Source organism: Tachysurus vachellii, chromosome 20 (assembly GCF_030014155.1).
Source record: "Tachysurus vachellii isolate PV-2020 chromosome 20, HZAU_Pvac_v1, whole genome shotgun sequence".
NCBI classification, from domain to species: Eukaryota; Metazoa; Chordata; class Actinopteri; order Siluriformes; family Bagridae; genus Tachysurus; species Tachysurus vachellii.
In genome coordinates, this window is record NC_083479.1 from 7298686 (window position 1) to 7317922 (window position 19237).

The 19237-nt window shown below is 38.9% G+C and overlaps 1 protein-coding gene across 2 annotated transcripts in view; it reads left to right on the forward strand.

The window, feature by feature from the left end:
- ints2 (integrator complex subunit 2) overlaps positions 1-19237 on the forward strand; it is a 49321-nt gene that overhangs the window by 19953 nt on the left and 10131 nt on the right. For both annotated transcript variants that reach the window (XM_060895613.1, XM_060895614.1), the window contains exons 14-21: positions 4993-5169; positions 5420-5528; positions 10878-10982; positions 11151-11315; positions 12911-13112; positions 14500-14625; positions 14759-14960; positions 15106-15181. In XM_060895613.1, coding sequence (XP_060751596.1) covers positions 4993-5169; positions 5420-5528; positions 10878-10982; positions 11151-11315; positions 12911-13112; positions 14500-14625; positions 14759-14960; positions 15106-15181 — 1162 coding nt within the window. The remainder of the gene's footprint in view (positions 1-4992; positions 5170-5419; positions 5529-10877; positions 10983-11150; positions 11316-12910; positions 13113-14499; positions 14626-14758; positions 14961-15105; positions 15182-19237) is intronic.

Here is a 19237-nt window from a genome sequence, read left to right on the forward strand (position 1 = left end):
TGGGGTGAAGAGTCAGCGTCTCGGGTAGCCACTGTCGCCTGCAGGTTATAATTATATTAAAAGCAACATTGTTATAATATTATATTAAAAACAAAATTGTTACAGTTTCTACTTTTTAATATTGTTAAACTCACCAAGCCATCACGTACTGCGCCTGCATTTAGTCTGTTCCCTACACTGCTATGTGTCAAGATAAAGGAATCATGTGTTGAACCAGGCCAGCGTGCCACAATGTTTGTGAGAGTCATGTTGGAGTCACATATGATTTAAGTATACCACCGTAAGTATACCATTCAAAACGATATTATGGCACTCAGGGACGGCTGTGATATACCAGACCTATAGGGTGATATGATGGATTCCAATAGAATTATTTCATATACAAAAAGGTCTTAGAGACAAAGTTGAGGATTACTTATAGTTTTTTTTATATAAATAATTTACCTGTCTGCCAATTCCCGCTGGAAACAGCCGGTTGCCAAGAACCCCAGTGTGGTGAGGACTTGTATTTGGACTGGGATGGCATGGTTCCGGCGTGTTGCCCTCTCTAATACTGGACCCAATTCAGCACATAGATCTAAGAGCACAGCTCTAGGGAATCATAATGGGCCACGATATCATCATGGTCTCTGAAAACTTGTTCTCTCCTTATTCTGCCATTGGCGTAATCCTCCAACAGTGCCAGCAGTGCCATCATGAAGCATTACATACCCGGGTCACCGGAGGATTTATATGTTTCTAGCAATTAGACTGATAACACCTTGACAAAATCACAGAATTAATTTGTGGGCGAAAATTTAAGACGAAAATGTTATAGTGAACACATACTTCTTCATGACGGTTTTGTAATGAACACCGTAGATGATGAGTAGCGATTGTGCTTCATGACTGTATTTGCAGACTTTGACATTTTATGATATATGTACATTATTACATGTACATTTTACACTGTGTTCTGCAGTTCTCTAATAAAAGGGTATTTCATGCTATTTTGTATCACATGTAGTCGCGCCATCTCCTCCTGCGCTCCCGTTGTGGACAATGTGACTGTAAGGCAGCGCTGATTATTCATTCATTCATTCATTCAATCATTCATCTTCTACCGCTTATCCGAACTACTCGGGTCACGGGGAGCCTGTGCCTATCCTCAGGCGTCATTGGGCATCAAGGCAGGATACACCCTGGACGGAGTAGCGCTGATTATTATTATTATTATTTTATTTTTAATAAATTTTGAATTACGTTTGGATTTTACTAGATGTATATAGCCCAAAACAATCGGCACAAACAACACTGTTGGATTTAATCTTCATGATGATGTCAATATAACGTATGAAATGGAGTGAAAATTAAATGTCATTAATTCTTATAATCGTTCTTCTCACATGTATTTTCTACAATCTAACTTCAGTTCACGACCTCACCATCTGTGTCGCCAATTCCCTTCGTCTCCAGAATGTGCGTACGCACCTCTCAAAGTTTGCTTAAAGGTGCGCACATTCTCCCGTCAAGTTTGATTTTTATAGATCACAACCTTTCTTCAGCAGGGACAGGGAAGCTGGTCAGAACTGATGGAGAAGATGGATGGAACCAAATACAGGGCAATCATAAAAACCAGTCTCAAGTCTGCAAAAGACTTGAGACTGGGGCGGAGGTTCACCTTCCATCAAGACAATGACCCTAAACATACTGCCAGAGCTACAATGGAGTGGTTTAGTTCAAAGCATACTCATGTGTTAGAATGGCTCAGTCAAAGTCCAGACCTAAATCCAATTGAGAATCTGTGGCGAGACTTGAAAATCGTTGTTCACAGACGCTCGCCATCCAATCTGACTGAGCTTTTGCTATTTTGCAAATAAGAATGGGCAAAAATTTCACGCTCTAGATGTGCAAAGCTGGTAGAGACATACCCCAAAAGTCTTGCAGCTGTAATTGCAGTGAAAGGTGGTTCTACAAAGTATTGACTCAGTTGGGGCTGAATACAAATGCACGCCACACTTTTCAGATATTTATTTGTAAAAAAAATTTGGACACCATTTTATTATTTTCCTTCCATTTCACAGTAATGTGGCACTTTATGTTGGTCTATCGCATAAAAAACTAATACAATACATTTTTGTTTGTGGTTGTAACGTGTCAAAATGTGGAAAAAGTTCAGTGGGTATGAATACGTTTGCAAGGCACTGTACCACCCCAGGGTACAATCTCTTTGGCTCTCAACGAAGGCAGTCGCATTTTCTCTCCCTCTCCTCCCCCTTACTTTCCCTGCTTTGCTCCTCTTGTCTCGTCTCGTCTATTGTCTTATACTTTGAGAGACTCTCTCCACACTGCTCTCCAAACTAAAAAATCTGAATATCATGAATTTGATAAACTGGTCTCTCAACGCAATTGACACTATCTTCTCGACGAGAAGCTCGGGTTCGGGGGAACCTGACTGCCCTGCTGGAACGTTCGCAGCTGGCTATACGATGGACGCATGGGAGAGGTGGCAGGGCGTGTGTCTGGCAGCTCTTTCCGTGGAGGACATTGAAGATATTTACCTATTCGGAACCATGATAACAGGTTTTGTGCTGATTGGATTAGGCATTGCCCTGGTTTATCGAGAAATTCAGAAAACACTCAGCACTGAGACTGGGACTATTAGCCACAATATGGATAACATCACGGAGAAGCTCACGGCTTTGGAAAGGCAAATGGATCGATTCAGAGACCAGAATGGTCTAAGAGAGTAGTCGTGTAAATTGGAATGCGTCTACTCGCCCCAAGACCAAACAATCCCAATCTTATCTGCTTTCGGCTCCCCTCAACCAACACTGGCCTCAGCTAAGGTCGCTGTTGGAACAACAACTCCCCCGGAAGAGCACTGCAGGGAGACCCTCTTGCGTTCCTCCCCCCACTTCCACAGACACCTACTGATTGTTGACTCTGACTGGGACCTGATCAAGGCTGTCTCCATGGCAATTTTCTGTGTATTGCTATGACAATCTTGCGGACTGAGGCACTTAGATTTGATGCCGGAAGCAGCGACTCTCCAGGCCTACACATTTACATACATACACACGTAAAGACGTAAAGATATGTCTTAACCCCCCTACTGCCAGTCTGAAAAGCGGGTCTGTGACCAGCGCCGAGAATGGCTGCAGGACCGGATGGCTGCTTGCCTGTGCTGGATTACCTACACCCCCCACTCCCCTCCCCTGTTGCAAGTTGTGTGTTTTTCATGGTTATGTACTGCTTATGTTGCTGAGGTGTTTTTTCCTGTTCCCACACTGTACTCCCCATAGGAGCATAGTCTGATGGGGGTTGTTTTTTTTTCTCCTCCCCTGCCTCATGTTATGCTGTATTTCTTCTTCAATCCCCTGTCTTCCTGTCCTGTCCCCCCCTTGTCATATTGTATGTATTGTATGTATGGACAGGTTGATGGCTAATTTCGCTGGTACCTGTGACCAGTGACCATAAAGACTACTACTACTACTACTATTACAACTCTCCATATGCCTCACCTTCAGAAGAACATTTAATGTTGTCTATTTGCCTAAATAATTATACAGATATAAATAACAAATGTGTATGTTAGCAGTTTCATACCACAAATACTTTCTAGAATATTGAGTCCTTGCCTTGTGCCCTTAACAAAATGCATACTTGAATATCATCACTTTAAACTTTAAATTCTACTATGTCTCACTTATTTCAAAGTCACTTTGGATCAGGTGAATGTGCAAATGCATAAATCACTTTAAATGCTCCTAAGCTAAAACAGTAAGCTGATTTGGTCAATGTTTTAAAACAACTGTCTCCTTCCCAAATCAGATAACCACTGTTTGTAGTTAACAACAATAACAATATTTTTTATATTTAGTTTAGATTTTAAGTTTGTAAAATTCCCTATAGATTAGAAAGGTTAGTTTGATGTTCTGTCAGACTCTATTATGGAGATGGGTTGTAGTGCTACTGAGTCAGAATGAGATCCTTTGAGCTATATTTTATTATCCTGCTTCTCTGATTTCCAAGAATCTTTAGAATTAATAATGTAAACCATGCTAATCAGGTTAATCATTTAAACTGTTTTCAAATTACTTTTTGTAGTGCCCAGCAAAAATACAGTTCCCACCAAAACTATTGGAATGACAAGGCCAATTTAGTTGATTTGCTATACACCATAGCCCTTTTGGTTTAAAATCAGATGGAAATGAGAAGAGTTTAGGATTTCAGCTTCTATTTACTGGTATTTAAATGCAGATGTTTAAAAACCATACAACATAAAACGTGTTGTATCAGATCACTAAATTTTAGCACTTAATGTTTTGTTTGCAGACTCCCTGCTTGCAGTAACTGCATTAAGCCTGCTACTCATTGACCTCTCCATGCCCAGTGGCAATGCCTCTAATTGATGCTCTTTCCCCAAATTCAAAATTGCTTGCAATTTCTCTCATAGATAGTTCTCTGATGTTAATGCAGTTTATACAGGTGAAACTGAAGGCTAAAACCAAGAACTGAGCTGTACTAGAGTTCAGGTTTTTATTGTTTTAATCAAGAAATCAATTAAAATAAACACCACTGGGTAACAAAAAAAAGATCATTCTCATGTTATCGTATATTCGCTGGCCTAAAAATTGGTTGTCTAATACAAAATATTAGAAAAAGCTGAAATTCTGAGCTTTCTTTTCATATTCATCCTTTTATCTAAAACCCAAATGTCTTTAGTCTGAAACAGAAGCAAATTAATATTTGGCCTTACTGAACCAATTGTTTCAGAGGGGACTTAATTTTGCCCTGTTCACTGCATGTGGTGTTGCTAGGCTATATGGAGTGGCAGCTCTATTAATAAATCACAGATGTGTGTTTGCATAATTGTTCATTTGTTTTCTGCAAAAAGACTTACATTTCTTTTACATTAGCATTGTGTGTTACAGAAAAAAAATAATCAAAGTAACAGAATACATAGTTTTCTTAATGGACATCTCTGTGTTTCTTTTTTTCTCTCTCCAGGATTGGATCTTTAGGCAGCTGTGTGAGACTACCACACCTCTACACACACAGCTCCTTCCTCTAATTGATGTTTACATTACTTCCATTCTTACACCTGCATCTAAGGCCCACCCAGAGGCTACCAACCAACCAATTACAGAGCAGGAGATACTTAATGTTTTTGAGGGCCAGACATGGGTACGTGGAACATATTTTGTCTTAATATTGTGTAACTTGTGTATCGATAGTGACTTTTTTAGGTTGTAATGCTTTTTTCCCTTGTTATTATAGTGTCTTGAAGTACTATTATAGCAGTCTTGCTGATGTATCACTTTCATCATGTGGTAGATTCTTTAAGACAAAAATCTTAGCTGTGAATATATTCTGTACTGATGTCCCTTTTTTTCCTTTTTCTCTTTTCTCGCTTTCTTCTCTCTCTCACTCACAGGGAACCTCAGGGAAAGGACATTTTCAATATAGCATTACCACTCAGCTGCTGATTCTCTATTATATTCTGTCTTATGAAGAGGCTCTACTGGCCAACAGCAAAGCACTTGGTTTGTATATTTGCTTGTTCATATATTTTTTTTTAATAATCTGTTAACTGTACTTTTGTTGAAGGGCTCCAGACTTTTTTAGAATCATCTCAAAACTTCAGCTGTCCCAAACTAAAAACTGACCACTCCAAACATTATATTTTTGTTCATAATACTGTTTGATTTATTAAGTTTTGATATTACTAGAAATCAGCTGTTTTGTTGCTCCAGCCAAAGCATAGGGTTTCAACCATATTTATTGCAGTCTATCATTAATTCACCTTACTGAAATTACTTACTGAGTTACATTATATGGTTTATAGGCATGGTTTAAGTAAACTTGCACAACATTATCAACCATGAAAGTTTCCTAAAACAGATGTACTTTGTCCCATACCCCATTTGTTCCTGTGGCATGATGGGATTGCATTTGTCTGGAGCCTTGTTGTGTTACTATTATTGTAGTAGGAATGATTTGAAGAAGATTCAAGATTTGAAGGAAATATTAAAGAATTGAAATACTGAGAAATGCAAAACAAAATCAATTGACTTCAGGACCACGACACAACATGCTTTCATTTGCAGTTAGATTAAGCTTCACGTGTTTAGCTACCTGAAAATATTTGATCTGTGAAGCAACAGAAATCAAGGGAACCATCACTTTTGCTTTCTGTTTAAAACTAAAATGGAGGAACTGCTTGGCATTTACACACAATACATCTAAAACATCCACTAGGACAATGTTTGTAAAAATAAAATTAAAATAAATTATGCAACTGAAAAGTATTGTCTATGAATTTTAAATTAAATAAATTTATAGACAATTTATTTTAGTCGCATCATTTTTTTCATTTATTTTTGCAAAAATTGTTCTAGTGACTGTTCATGACTAGTGATGCAATTGGCTTCTTAGGGGTGGTTCTTTGACATTGGTGACACTTGTTGGCAAAACGAACATACCTCAACATCCTTAGGCCAGGTGAACAGAACATGTTGCTACCCCAGCATATTTCTCAAGTTAAGGAGCATTTATTGTCATTTCACCCATGTATAACTGACACAGTACATAGTGAATTTTTTTCCAGGACCATGGTGCTACATAAAACAACAAAGAACTAACTACTTAAATTAAGTTGTCCTAGACACATACAGTGCATCATGTGCAACCTAGTGCAAACAGTGCAAGACAAAAGACAACACAAAACAAGACAGGACAAGTATACAAAATAGCAGTTGATCAGTGTACATTCTCTATATTATACAGTACAATGTGCAAAAATGGAGGAGTTCTGAACAAAGAAGGTTCTTTTAAACATACACTTGTTTAATAGCAGCAGTTGGATAAGGTATTGAAATGTGATGTGCAAAACTGCAATTGAGTGATTGTACCAGACAAGACAGCATGTGCAAAAACAGAATGTAAACAGTTTAATTTGAGTGGTGCTTTAGACATGGATGTATATTGAATGTGTTTTTGAATATGGTACTGTTCGGGTCAGTTCAGACGGTTAAGTATGTGTGTGTGCACATGTGTGTTCGTGTACATGTGAGCATGTTTTTGGTACAGTTCGGTTCTGGTTGTTGAGGGGTCTGAAACCTTGAGGGAAGAAAGGTCCCAAATGCTTTGATACCTCTTTCCAAATGGCAGTACGGTGAAGAGTGTATGTGTGGGGTCATCCACAATGTTGTTGGCTTCGTGGATGCAGCTTGTGGTGAAAATGTCCATGATAGTGGAAGGATAGACTCCAATTATGATCTCAGCTGTACTCACTTTCTGCTGCAGGGTCTAGCAATTTGAGACAACGTGCCAGACACCAGACAGTGATGTATCTGCTCAGGATGCTCTTGATGGCTCCTCTGTAAATGTGGTAAGGATGTGTGAAGGGAGATGTGCTTTCCTCAGCCTACAGAGGAAGTAGAGGCCCTGATGGGTTTTCTTGTTGATGGAGCTGGTTTTGAGTGGCCAGGTAAAGTTCTCTGCAGGATGAACACAAAGGAATTTGGTGCTTTTGACGATCTCCACAGGGGATCTGTCAGTGTTCATCGGAGCACGGTTGCACTGTTCTCCTGAAGTCAACAATAATCTCTTTAGGTTTGTCACTGTTCAGAGACAGGTTGTTGTGGTCACACCAGGCTGTTAGCTGTAGCACCTCTGTGTATGCTGACTTGTTGTTCTTGTCGAGCTCTGCATTGCTACACAGTCATGAATCAGCAGAGTGAACAGCAGAGGATTGAGCACACAGCCCTGAGGGACCGCATTGCGTATGGTGGTGCTGGAGATGCTGTTCCCATTCCAGAATGACTGAGGACTCCCATTTAAGATGTCCAGGATCCAGTTGCAGAGGGAGGTGTTCAGGCTTAACAGGCTCAGCTTCTCAGTCAGGTGCTGAGGGATGATTGCTTTGAATGTTCAACTGAAGTGTATGAACTGCATTCGTATGTGTGCGTCTTTTTTGTCTAGGTGGGTGAGGGCCAAATGAAGGGTTGTAACAATGTGTATCCAACTGCAGGGGGTCCAGTGAAGGTGGTAGCTGGGTTTTGATGTGCCTCATGATGAGATTTTTGAAGCATTCATCATGATTGCTGTGAGTGCGATGGGATGGTAATCATTTCGGCGGGACGCTGTAGACTTCTTTGCCATGGGGATGATGGAGGTTGTTTTGAGGCACATAAGAACAACAGCACTGCTTAGGACAATGTTGATGTCAGTGAACACATCCACTGGCTGTTCTGCACATTCCTTGAGCATTCTGCCAGTAATATTGTTTGGTTCACATTTGAGAGTAGAATGCCAGCCAGCCAGCTAGGGTTTGTTTTTAACCTAGCACAGACACCTGCTTGCTTGCCATGCTTCTGAATCTTTGAGAACCACTTCCGCATCCCTTCTCCCTGTCAACGGCATCAGGCAGTTGGTGCATGCTGGGTCAGTGATTGGGTGTTTGTGTTCATGCCCACAATCTCCAACACTATAGTGACTCTCACTGTGAAGGCAGAACACAGACACGGAGATCAGTTTTTTCCAATAAAACTGAACAGTTTATTCCAGTGATAGAGTGAATTGTGGTTATTAAGAGTGTTTACTGCAGCAAAGAGGGAGAAAAAGGTGCAGATTACTTGGTATCTTTTATCTCGGTTGATGGGTGCTATTGGTGAATGCAGTGTTCGGCGGTGAGGCGACATGATATGGTGGAACCCAATGCGCACATAGATTTTGTCTGTTTCTGCTGCCAGTTCCACAAAGAAGAAGCATGCGCATATATTAGAAGGTGAACTGACCAACATCTTACCTCCTTTGTTGTGTTGCACTCCATCTGCTTCTCCCTCTGCTTTCGACAGGGTTTAAGCAGCCGCTCTGTTTGTACTTCCACCCCAAAGCCTTACAATTGTGTCTTTGATGATGATACTGGCCTTTGTTTGCAGTTGCCTACCTAAGTTTGTCCTGTTTGAGTTTCTGCAGGAAGAATAGCCTTTGTTGTGTTTTCTTCACCAGGTCAGAGTAGTAAATAGGCCATTTAAGATCGCTTGTCATGAAAACTCCAAGGAACCTGATGTCTTTTACATGTCCACCACCTTCCATTTATATGCAAAGGGAGATGGGTAGTCTTACTGAATTTTATGACATCTACAGTGATCTCTTTGCTTATTGTGGTGTTCAGGACCGTTTTTAAGTTAGTACTGTTTGGTTGTTATAGATGTATTAGGGCTATATGAAGGTCTTTCATAGATCTGTTTGCTTGTTAATCAAATTCATGACTGTCCAGGTCCTTGGGATGATTGTTTTAATGCATAACAGCATGTTTTTTTTGTTTGTTTGTTTTGTTTAAAGCACTTCATAATATTTGTGGCTAAGGCAACTGGGTGGTAGTCATCATTATAATCCACCACAGCAAAACCACTTTTAGGCACCAGAACACTAGTTTACATTTACAGCATTAAGATTTTCTCATTTTATACAACTGAGCAATAATGGGTTATGGGAAATGCTCAAGGGAACATTGGTGGCAGCTCGGTGGACCTGGGATTCAAACTCACAACCTTATGATTGGTTGATCAACACCTCAACCACTAAGCTACTGCATCTTCTTGATAGTTAGACTTGAGACATAAGATATTTGTGAACAACCCCACTGGCTGATCAGCACAAGTTCTTACTGTGTGGCCTAAAACCCTGTCAAAGTCCTGCATTTCTGTGGCTCTTGGACTTCCTCAGACTTGACACTTTAAGGAGAGTTCTTGCTTGTGCTTTCTTTGTAAGGGGAGGGCTATAGCTCTTTGGTCATCAAAGCAAGCAAAACACTTGTTCAGGGAATCAGGGAGAGAGGGGTCATTACTGGGTTGTAAGGTTCTACCCTTATAGCCAATGATGGCTTAATTCCATATCACATTCTGTGGGTATTGTTTTCTCAAAATGTCCTCCAATTCACTGTTTGTATGTATGTTTGTGTGTTTTGCCTCTATGATGCCCTTCTTCAGTTACTTCCTGGTATTACTGTAGGCTTGCTAGGCACCTTATACGCTGCATCCTGTTCTTTAAGTAGAGTATCTACTTTATTGTCCAGCCATAGCTTTTGGTTAGGAAATGTTTTGATGGTTTTGCTTATTATAGCAGACTCTGTACAGAAGTCAATATAGGCCAGGGATGATGAACTGTATTCCTCTCAATCAGCTCCTTCTGCAAATACACCACAGGCTGTGAGTTCAAAACAGTCTTGCAGTTCACTTTGTCTTAACAACTGTTTTTTTCTGCATCAGGGAAACATCTGATGAGCTGTGGAGGTCAGATGTGGAGATGAGATGCCATTGTATGCTCCTGAAACATTTGTGTAGAACTGGTCCAGGATATCTCTTTCTCTGGTTGAAATGTTAACATTTTTTGTGAAATTTTGGAAGTATAGTCCTTTCAACATCATTAATGTAATTGATGTCTTCTGTCACTGCATCATCTGGGTGAATAGTTAGCTGGTTGCTAATAGATGACTGAAGTTATTCCAGTGCTGCTTTAGCGCTAGCTTTTTGGGGTATGTATATAGCCATGAGTATGACAGCAGTAAACTCCCTGTGTATGAAAATCTGTCTAAATTTGCTTTCCAGGTGGGATGGTTTTAACTCCAGTGGGTTGTGCAGAGCATGGAATCTAAAAAAAAAAAAATACATTTTTCAATGTGAATTCCATATATGAGTAATATAGTATATGTATAGTATAGGTACATTTAAGCGGCATACAGCTTTCTAAGAAGCTTCTACAGATGAGTTCAAGCAGTACCAGCAGTTAGCAAAAAAATCACTGCTAATCACTGTACCACATAGCAAGTAAAAAATCTGCACAAGTTGCTGTGAGGAATAATTAACAAACCATGTTTTCTTTTTCAGTCCTGATGCAGAAGAAGCCAAAGTCCTACTCTGCTACCCTAATGGACCAGATCCCTATTAAATACCTCATTTGCCAGGCTCAGGGCTTGCATCAGGAATTAGGGGGTGAGATGATCGTTTACAATTGCTCTAAAATTTGTTTTTGGTTATGTGACAATATTACTTTTCTTAAATATGAAAAAAAAATAAGAGTATTTTTTTAAATTTTAGACGGCCAGCTTTTTAATTAATTTATGGGATAATTATCATTTGATAAATTTATTCTTTTGTCAGGACTGCATTCTGCTCTGCTGCGTCTCCTGGCTACTAACTACCCTCACCTGTGCATGGTGGAAGACTGGATATGTGAGGAGGAGGTGACTGGCACAGTTCCCCTCATGCGCAAGATGTTGCTCAGTAGCCCAGCATGCAAGTACTCACCTGCTCAGTTGCACATGGGTGAGCCATGCCTTTTAGCTTAATCCTAAGAATTTTTTGCAATATGTTTGAAAACAAAAGTGTCAAAGAAAGCAACAATCAGCAATTAGATGCTTCAGGTATAGCCATATGTGTAGAGCTTTGTTTAAAGCTGATTTGACAGTTACTGTGAAAAACATCTGTCAATGAAAATGAATCATTTTCTTATTTTTATCATGTGGATCCATACATTTTTTTTGTTTATCATACATCTGTATATAAAGCCTTACATTTGCAGACATCAGAACGTTACACCCATAAGTGGGCATTTCCCAAAGCTGAATGTCTTAAGATTCTAAAATTTTTAAGATTTCTTTTCACTTGGAACTGAGTGGCCCAAATCTGTTCCAGCATGGCTATGTCACTGTGAGGTTCAAAAAGAAATTATTTGCCATCAATAGCTGTAAAAAAAAAAAAAAAAAAAAAAAAAAAAAGTTATGCAAATGCCATGCAGTTCATCCATTTATTTTCGAATATGTCATGTTGACAGCCCTAATATGCACACAGCTACTTTTCACATTTATCCACACAAGCTTTATTGAGGTCACAATCTGAAAGCCTTTTCTAAAGAGTAGAGTGTGTTATAGCAGCAAACGGTGGATCAATTTATATTAATTCTCATGGTATTAGAATGGGACAAAAACACAGCTGTGATGGCCAGGTCTCTGCATAGTTTTGGCTATATAGTGTATACAATCACAGGTTATGACCTACAGTTTATGCTCACATCAGTGATCAGAGATTTGAATAATTTTACCATGCCATGGTTGTTGTTGTCAGATGACCTGTTTTGGGTATTTCAGGATACTAAAGTATTTTCACAACCAACAGTCTCTACAGTTGATCAGAATTATGTGGTAAAAACAAGCCCAATTAATATTTTTTAGTTTAATACATTTTATCCTGTTTTTTTTTTTTTTTTTTTTTTGCAAATGAACTTTGAGTATTATACAATCCAAATTCAATATTATACCAAAACATTTTTGTTTTTACCATATTTTGTAGTTGGATATAATACAGGCAAGTGCCAACAAGTTTTTTTTTTGTTGGAGCCAGCTTTTAAAAAAAAAAAACAACTGTGAGGCAATTAACACTATTCACAAATGATTTTATAACATGTATTACAATGTGTGCACATAGTTAAAATGTTAATCCTCAATGTGCTGTAGAAAAATCAGTCCTGGCAATACTGGTTATAATATGGCTGTTAAATTCCTACTCAGGAGTATTCATAAAATGCAAATTAAGCCTGCATAGTTCATTGAAACATAATCACAATTCTGATCCTGTGCAATTGAAAAAGGCTATGATTTAATCAAATTTATATCTATAGGTATGTGACAAAGTATTTTCTGCTTTGTGAGTATTCTACTAATATTCTGCACACATGTACTGTAAGGCTCTAATAAAATGTCAATCAGAATTCATGTAGGCAATGTGTTCTGTGCATAATCCACATCTGACGTGGCGGCAATGAAACAAGCAATAATAACATTTGTGCTAAAAATTTGATGTTTTGGAGATGGTTATTGTGAACCTTTGTTTGAACTATTTTGTTTGTTTTTCCTGTGTCTTAGCCTTCCAGAATATAAGACTGAGTGGGCACATACTGCTGCAGATCCTGGAATATTTAACATTACTGAGTGCAGGTGATCTGATCCCCTATGCAGAGGCCCTGACTACAAATATGGGCTTGCTGCTAGAGGATATTGTGTCTCGCAGAGTTCAGCAGACTGCTAACAAGCTCTGGATGGTACTCAATACAGTCATGCCTCGAAGGTGATTTAAGGGAATGAAGGTTTTTGTGTGTGTTTGATTATTAATACATTAACATATTTATATAATATTCTGGATTTCCCACCCTAACGCCAGTAGCGGCATTTTAACACCTGGATTGCTTAATGTAGATGTAACTATGTAATAACTTGGTGACCATATGACACAGTATTTTGCACAGCAATGAAAATGGCTGTCTTTCCCTTTATTCTCACTTTGTACACTTGTCAGGTTACAATACAACATTTTGTGGCTACCAAATAATACCAGTAAGCCTATCTTCAATGCTGGTTATAGAATCCTATTAACTTCTGACATTTTTCAGTTTTGATGACATTGTTTTTTTTTTTATTACTTCCTGTGGTCCTCTCCTCTGTTGTTCCATGTTGTTTGTCTAGGAGGTACAGTTTATGAACCTGCTATCAAAAATTGAGTGGATTGCTCTTGTAACAGCACTCACTGAGCTTATGACGTTAATTCCATAAATTAATGTGTGTATGCCAGTCAGACAGGGAAAACCACTCTTCATAGCACAACAATGTTAACAAGATTTAACAGGTCATTGTCAAAGGGATTCGACAATTATTGGGACATTCCAACCAAACATTTAACCATTAGTACAACTGTACAACTGCTCTGTAGCAAGATATTGTTGTCGAAATACTGACTCAGATCTTTGAGGGTGTTCTTGGTCTGGCAAACTCTTGTGAATGGGTTTTTCTTCACTAGACTTTCGGTATTTAAATGCATTTCTGGTTATGGTTGAGTAAACACTGTTGTGTTTGCTGCTGCTAACTGATATTTTTAGATGGTTTTGCTTTATGTCTAATTAACTTTAGAAAATTTAGATTCATGCTTTTTTTTATATGGATAATATGGACATTCTCTCTTTGTTTTTGTGACCACATCTTTATTTAATTTGGTGTAAATAAATACTGATGTCTTTGCCAAGATTATGTATAGTATTCATTGGGTGGCTGACTTCCTGCACTGTGTTTGGCTATTGGAGCTGGAGCTGGTGGACTTTAAAGATCAGGTCATGTTGAGGATGCTCTGTATTCAGTTGTCCATTTTGGCCTGATTTGAATCAGGCCTGATTTGAATATACTATTTGAATAGTATATATGCATATTTAGCAGGTATTGCATCAGTGATAAAAATGTATAATTTAGTTATGAATAAGTTATAATTTAGTAAGACATTCTTGAATTTGGTACTTCTCTTCTGACAATTCAATAGAATCGATTTCTGCAAAGACCACTTTATTGGCATATATTTTTATTGTAAATTGCACGGAAAGCAGAAATAAAAATCTAGTCAAGTATGTCTATTGTCTAAATGTAAATATATTTTCTCTCACTTTTCTCATTTCTTTCCATTCTTCTCTGAGGCTGTGGGTGATGACAGTAAATGCATTGCAGCCATCTGTTAAGCACTTCAGGAAGCAAATCTATACTCAAAATGACCTGTTAGTGGACCCTCTAATTGTGTTGCGATGTGACCCCAGAGTGTTAAGGTATCTACTATTCAGATAATCTCTGATATCATAATAATAATATTTACACACTAAATGCAATTTTTATTTAATTTAGCTGTGACTCATCTATAAATCTATTTTTAAATAAAGTAAGCATGTTTGTTCTTTGCAGGTGTCCTCCCCTGATGGATGTCATGTTACACATATTGAATGGATATTTGAAGGCATCCAAGGCCTACTTGAATGCGCACCTGAAGGAGACTGCTGAATTCGAGAGGCAAAATCTAACCATCTCAAACCTGGGGCTTGCTGGTCAGCCAGATACACCAGAGGTCACAAGGGAGGAGCTAAAGAATGCTCTATTGGCTGCACAGGTACCATTCATGACATGACTGTTAATATTGCATTTATTCTACATTCTCACTCTCTTGTTTATTTTGTTAGTACTTTTAAGGAAGTTAGTAAAAATGAAAGTATTTTATCTGAATTTGTATCATGAATTTTTTTTTAACACTGTAGGATAGTGCAGCAGTGCAGATCTTACTGGAGGTGTGTCTGCCCTCCTCTCAGGAGGAGCAACAACTGGAAAGAAGAGGTGATTAGACAGCTATCATAAACACAGAAATACGATTAACGATTTTTTTTTTGTTATAATCTGGATGTTAACAATTTTATTATAATCTGGATGTTGGGACAAGCAAAAGAACTCAAAGTACATTGTTTAAATTAAATTATCATGTACAATGCAGTTTGAACACAATAGGTCATAATGAATTTGAAACAGAAATCTGTCGTATATCTTGCATTAACAGATTTTTTTTTTTAACTAGATTTGTAAAGTTCATCGTGACAAACTTTGAGGTTGGCTTGTAGGAGCAAGTATTCCCAAAATCTGGTATGCTAGGGTGCCAATACTTTTGGAGGCGAGAGGATACGAGCATGTGACGTTAAATTTAGGTCAGGGAATGATGTCTGCACCATGAGATTTCCTCCTTTACGCTGGTGTTTTTTGCAGCATGGGATAGTGTGTTGTCCTGCAGGAAAATATTTTTATTTCATGGCAGGAAATGGTCAGTTAGAAACTCCACATATTTTGTAGCGACCATTTTGACACCATCAGGACCCTAAAGTGAAATACCCTCTCACTTGCCAAAAGTTCTGCCCAAAACATCACTGCCACCTCAAGTACATTCTCATATCCATTCAATTCATATACATTCTCACTCATATACCCTCCTGAACAAAATCTTAAGATCGGGGGAAACATTTGCCTTTTGCACCTGTAAGTACTGCTTCAAAATGGCAAATTTCTTAAAAGATCCAGAGGGTTATGGGACAAAGAAATCATGTGGTAGACCCAAAAAAAATGTACTTTTACTGAGCTGGAGTATCCAACGGGCTGTTCATGAAGACATAGGCCGACCTTCATCCCAAATTAAGGCTCTTACTGATGGCCCTTATAAGATGGCATCTGCAAGAGAAGTGCTTAAAGAACAAAAAGGCCACATCTCACAGCACCAAACATGGGACACTTAAAGATGGAAGAAAGTTTTATACTCTGACAAGAAAAAAATTTAACCTGATGGCTTCCAACGCTACAGGAATGACACTGAGATCCCACTGGAGATGTTTTCCATGTGGCATAGTGAAGGAGGCTACATCATAATCTGGGGTACTTATTTCTTCAATGGGAAATTGGAGTTCAGGTAGTGCGTTCTTCCAGGAGAATAACATTGCTCTTTTGGGTCATCCTGCATGTCCCCCAATCTAAAACCCTTTGAGGATATTTGAGATGGATGGCAAGGGAAGTAGACGTCAGTTTCAGACCGTTTATGCCCTTCGAGAACCCACCAGCCTCCTGAAAACAGTCACATCAAGAGACGAGTCCTTTTTTTTGACACTTTTAGTACTGTTGTGGGTTTTATTTTGGGCCATAAAATTTTGATTAACTGATGAACAGCCTTTTTTAATTTAAAATGCAGTTTTCAATAAATTGTAAAAATTCAATATCTATATATTGGATATTGCCTACTCTCTAAAGACTTGTCACAGCCACATAAAGTGCAACAGTGCAAGACAAAAGACAGTGCAAACCCACAATACAAAACAGTAAAAGTACACAAAATAGTGCTAATCAGTGTGCAAACTGTATATTGTAAAGTACAATGTGCACTTATAGCAATTGTAAACATATACAAACTTATGTAGTAGCAACAGTTCGATGAGGTATTGAAATTGCAAAACCAGAAATTGAGTGACTGATTTGTACAGTCCAGTGTAGTCCACACAGTTGGGTGTGTATTAGCTGTAGTTCAGTTCTGTTTTCTAAGGATTCTGGTGGCTTGAGGCCAGAAACTATTGCACAGTCTAGTTGTGAAGGCCCGAATGCTACTGTACAGTTTTCCCCGATGGCAGGAGGGTAAAAGAGTGTGTGTGGGGTGGGGGGGTTATCTTTGCGGATGTAGCATGTGTTATGAATGTCCGTGATGGAGGAAAGAGAGATGCCAATGAAAGATGATTCTCAGCTGTCCTCACTATCCACTGCAGGGTCTTTCGATCCAAGGTGGTGCAGTTCCCAATTAAGGCATTGATGTTGCTGCTCAGGATGCTCGCGGTGGTCAGAACGGGGAGTGGGAGATGGGCTTACCTCAGACTTTGTTACTGATGGAGGTGGTGTTGAGTGACCAGGTTAAGTTCTCTGCCAGATGAACGCCAAGGAATTTGGTGCACTAGACGATCTTCATGGAAGATCCATTTCTTGAATTCAATAACTATCTCTTTAGTTTTGTTAACCTTCAGATACAAGTTGTTGGCTCTACACCAGAACTTGATAATATGGATTGAGCTGTGCATTGCTACACAGTCATGAGTCAGCAGAGAGAAGTGGACTATGCACACAGCCCTGAGGGGCCCCAGTGCTCAGTGTGGTGGTTGTTTTAATCCTACATGTAAAAAAAAAAAAAACAGGTGGTGGTAAAAGCAAAGAAGTAAAGATAGAATTTTATTTTGCTACAGCAAAAGCATCTTCCATACAGTGTAGAGTGCCAAGTCTACACTGTGAAGAGGCAAAGCCTAATGATTCAGCTCTCCCTTTTGTACCCTTGGTGTGTGCTTGTGTGGCCTAGTATGTGTGTGTGTTGGTATGTGTGTGTGCATTTGTGTTTAGGTGACCTCTCAGTCACCTCAGCAAGGTCAGATCTTATCAAGCACATGCATACACGCTCCCCTAAAGTTCCCATCCTTTTAGCACATGGAATGTTTATGGCAGGAACGTTTATGGCAGGAGCATGGGCCTCCTGTTCTCTCTCCCTAGTCTAACACACAGAATTTACTATGAAAGCATATATAAACAGTTATGATATTTACAATTTCTACTACATAATCATAATAAATAAAAAAAATTAACGTTGCACAACCCAGTATCGCTTACTTGATTTTGTTATGTTTTAGGTGTTGATGGCTTTAGAAGTCGGAAAGGCCAAAATAATTATTAAAAATCCTTCAACATAATACAACTCAGTTAAACTGACATAAAGAAAAGAAAAGAAAAATACATGTCTTTCACTCGCTACCCATCTAACCAAAAACAACAACAAACCAAATAAACAAAACTGCCACCAAATTCCTACAGACCCCTGAACAGGGTGTATTTACAGGGAAGCATATTCCGGCGGGTTTGCAAGCTGGTCACTGATGCTGTGTACTCCTTCAAGTTGATGGAATCACTGTTGAGTGAAGCCTCATGCTGATGGAATTTAGAGCACTGATTTTATTGCATGATTGAAATCTCGATTAAAAAACAGTCTGTCGGGATGAGCATTCTGCAGATCGCTAATGGCCCCATAGAGCTCTCACATAATGCCTCCTTAGCATTAGAGCTGGGTGGAATGTACAGTCATGGCCAAAAGTTTTGGTAGTGATATAAATTGCGTGTTTTGCAAAGTTTGCTGCGTCAGTATTTGAAAATTCTTTTTTCTATGTTTCTATCATATACTGGTGATAAGGCTTTTATTAGCAAAAACATTTAATATATACAAACAGTGTTGACCATTGTTCTTCATAAATTTGCAGTTCACTCTGGCATGCTGGATATTAGATTCTGGGCCAAGTACAGCCTGATCCATTTTTGCCTTATTAATGCTTGGAGTTGATTTTCTCGCAGTATTTGTGGGCTCCTGCGTGTCCACTCGCCTTTTGAGGGTTGACCACGGGTTCTCTATGGGATTGTGATCCAGAGAGTTTTCTGGCCATGAATCCAATATTTCAATGTGTTGATCTTTCTATTGTGATCTATTGTGATGTGGTGCGCTATTATGCTGGAAAATGCACAGATCATCACCAAATTGCCCCAGGATTGTTGGGAGAAATTGCTCTTCCAGGACGTTTTGATTCTTTATTCATGGCAGTTTTGTAAGGCAGAAATGTGTGATCCCACTCCCTTGGTTGAAAAGAAACTACACACATGGATGCTTCACTGTTGGCACGACACAGGACTCATAGTAGCGGTCACCTTTTCTTCTCTGGTCAGTCGATTTTCCAGATCCCAAACAGTCAGAAGGGAGCTTCATCGGAGAAAATAACTTTGCACCAGTTTTCTGCTGTCCATTCATTTTATTTTCTGCAGAATTTGACTTTGTTTTTCTGGGAGAGA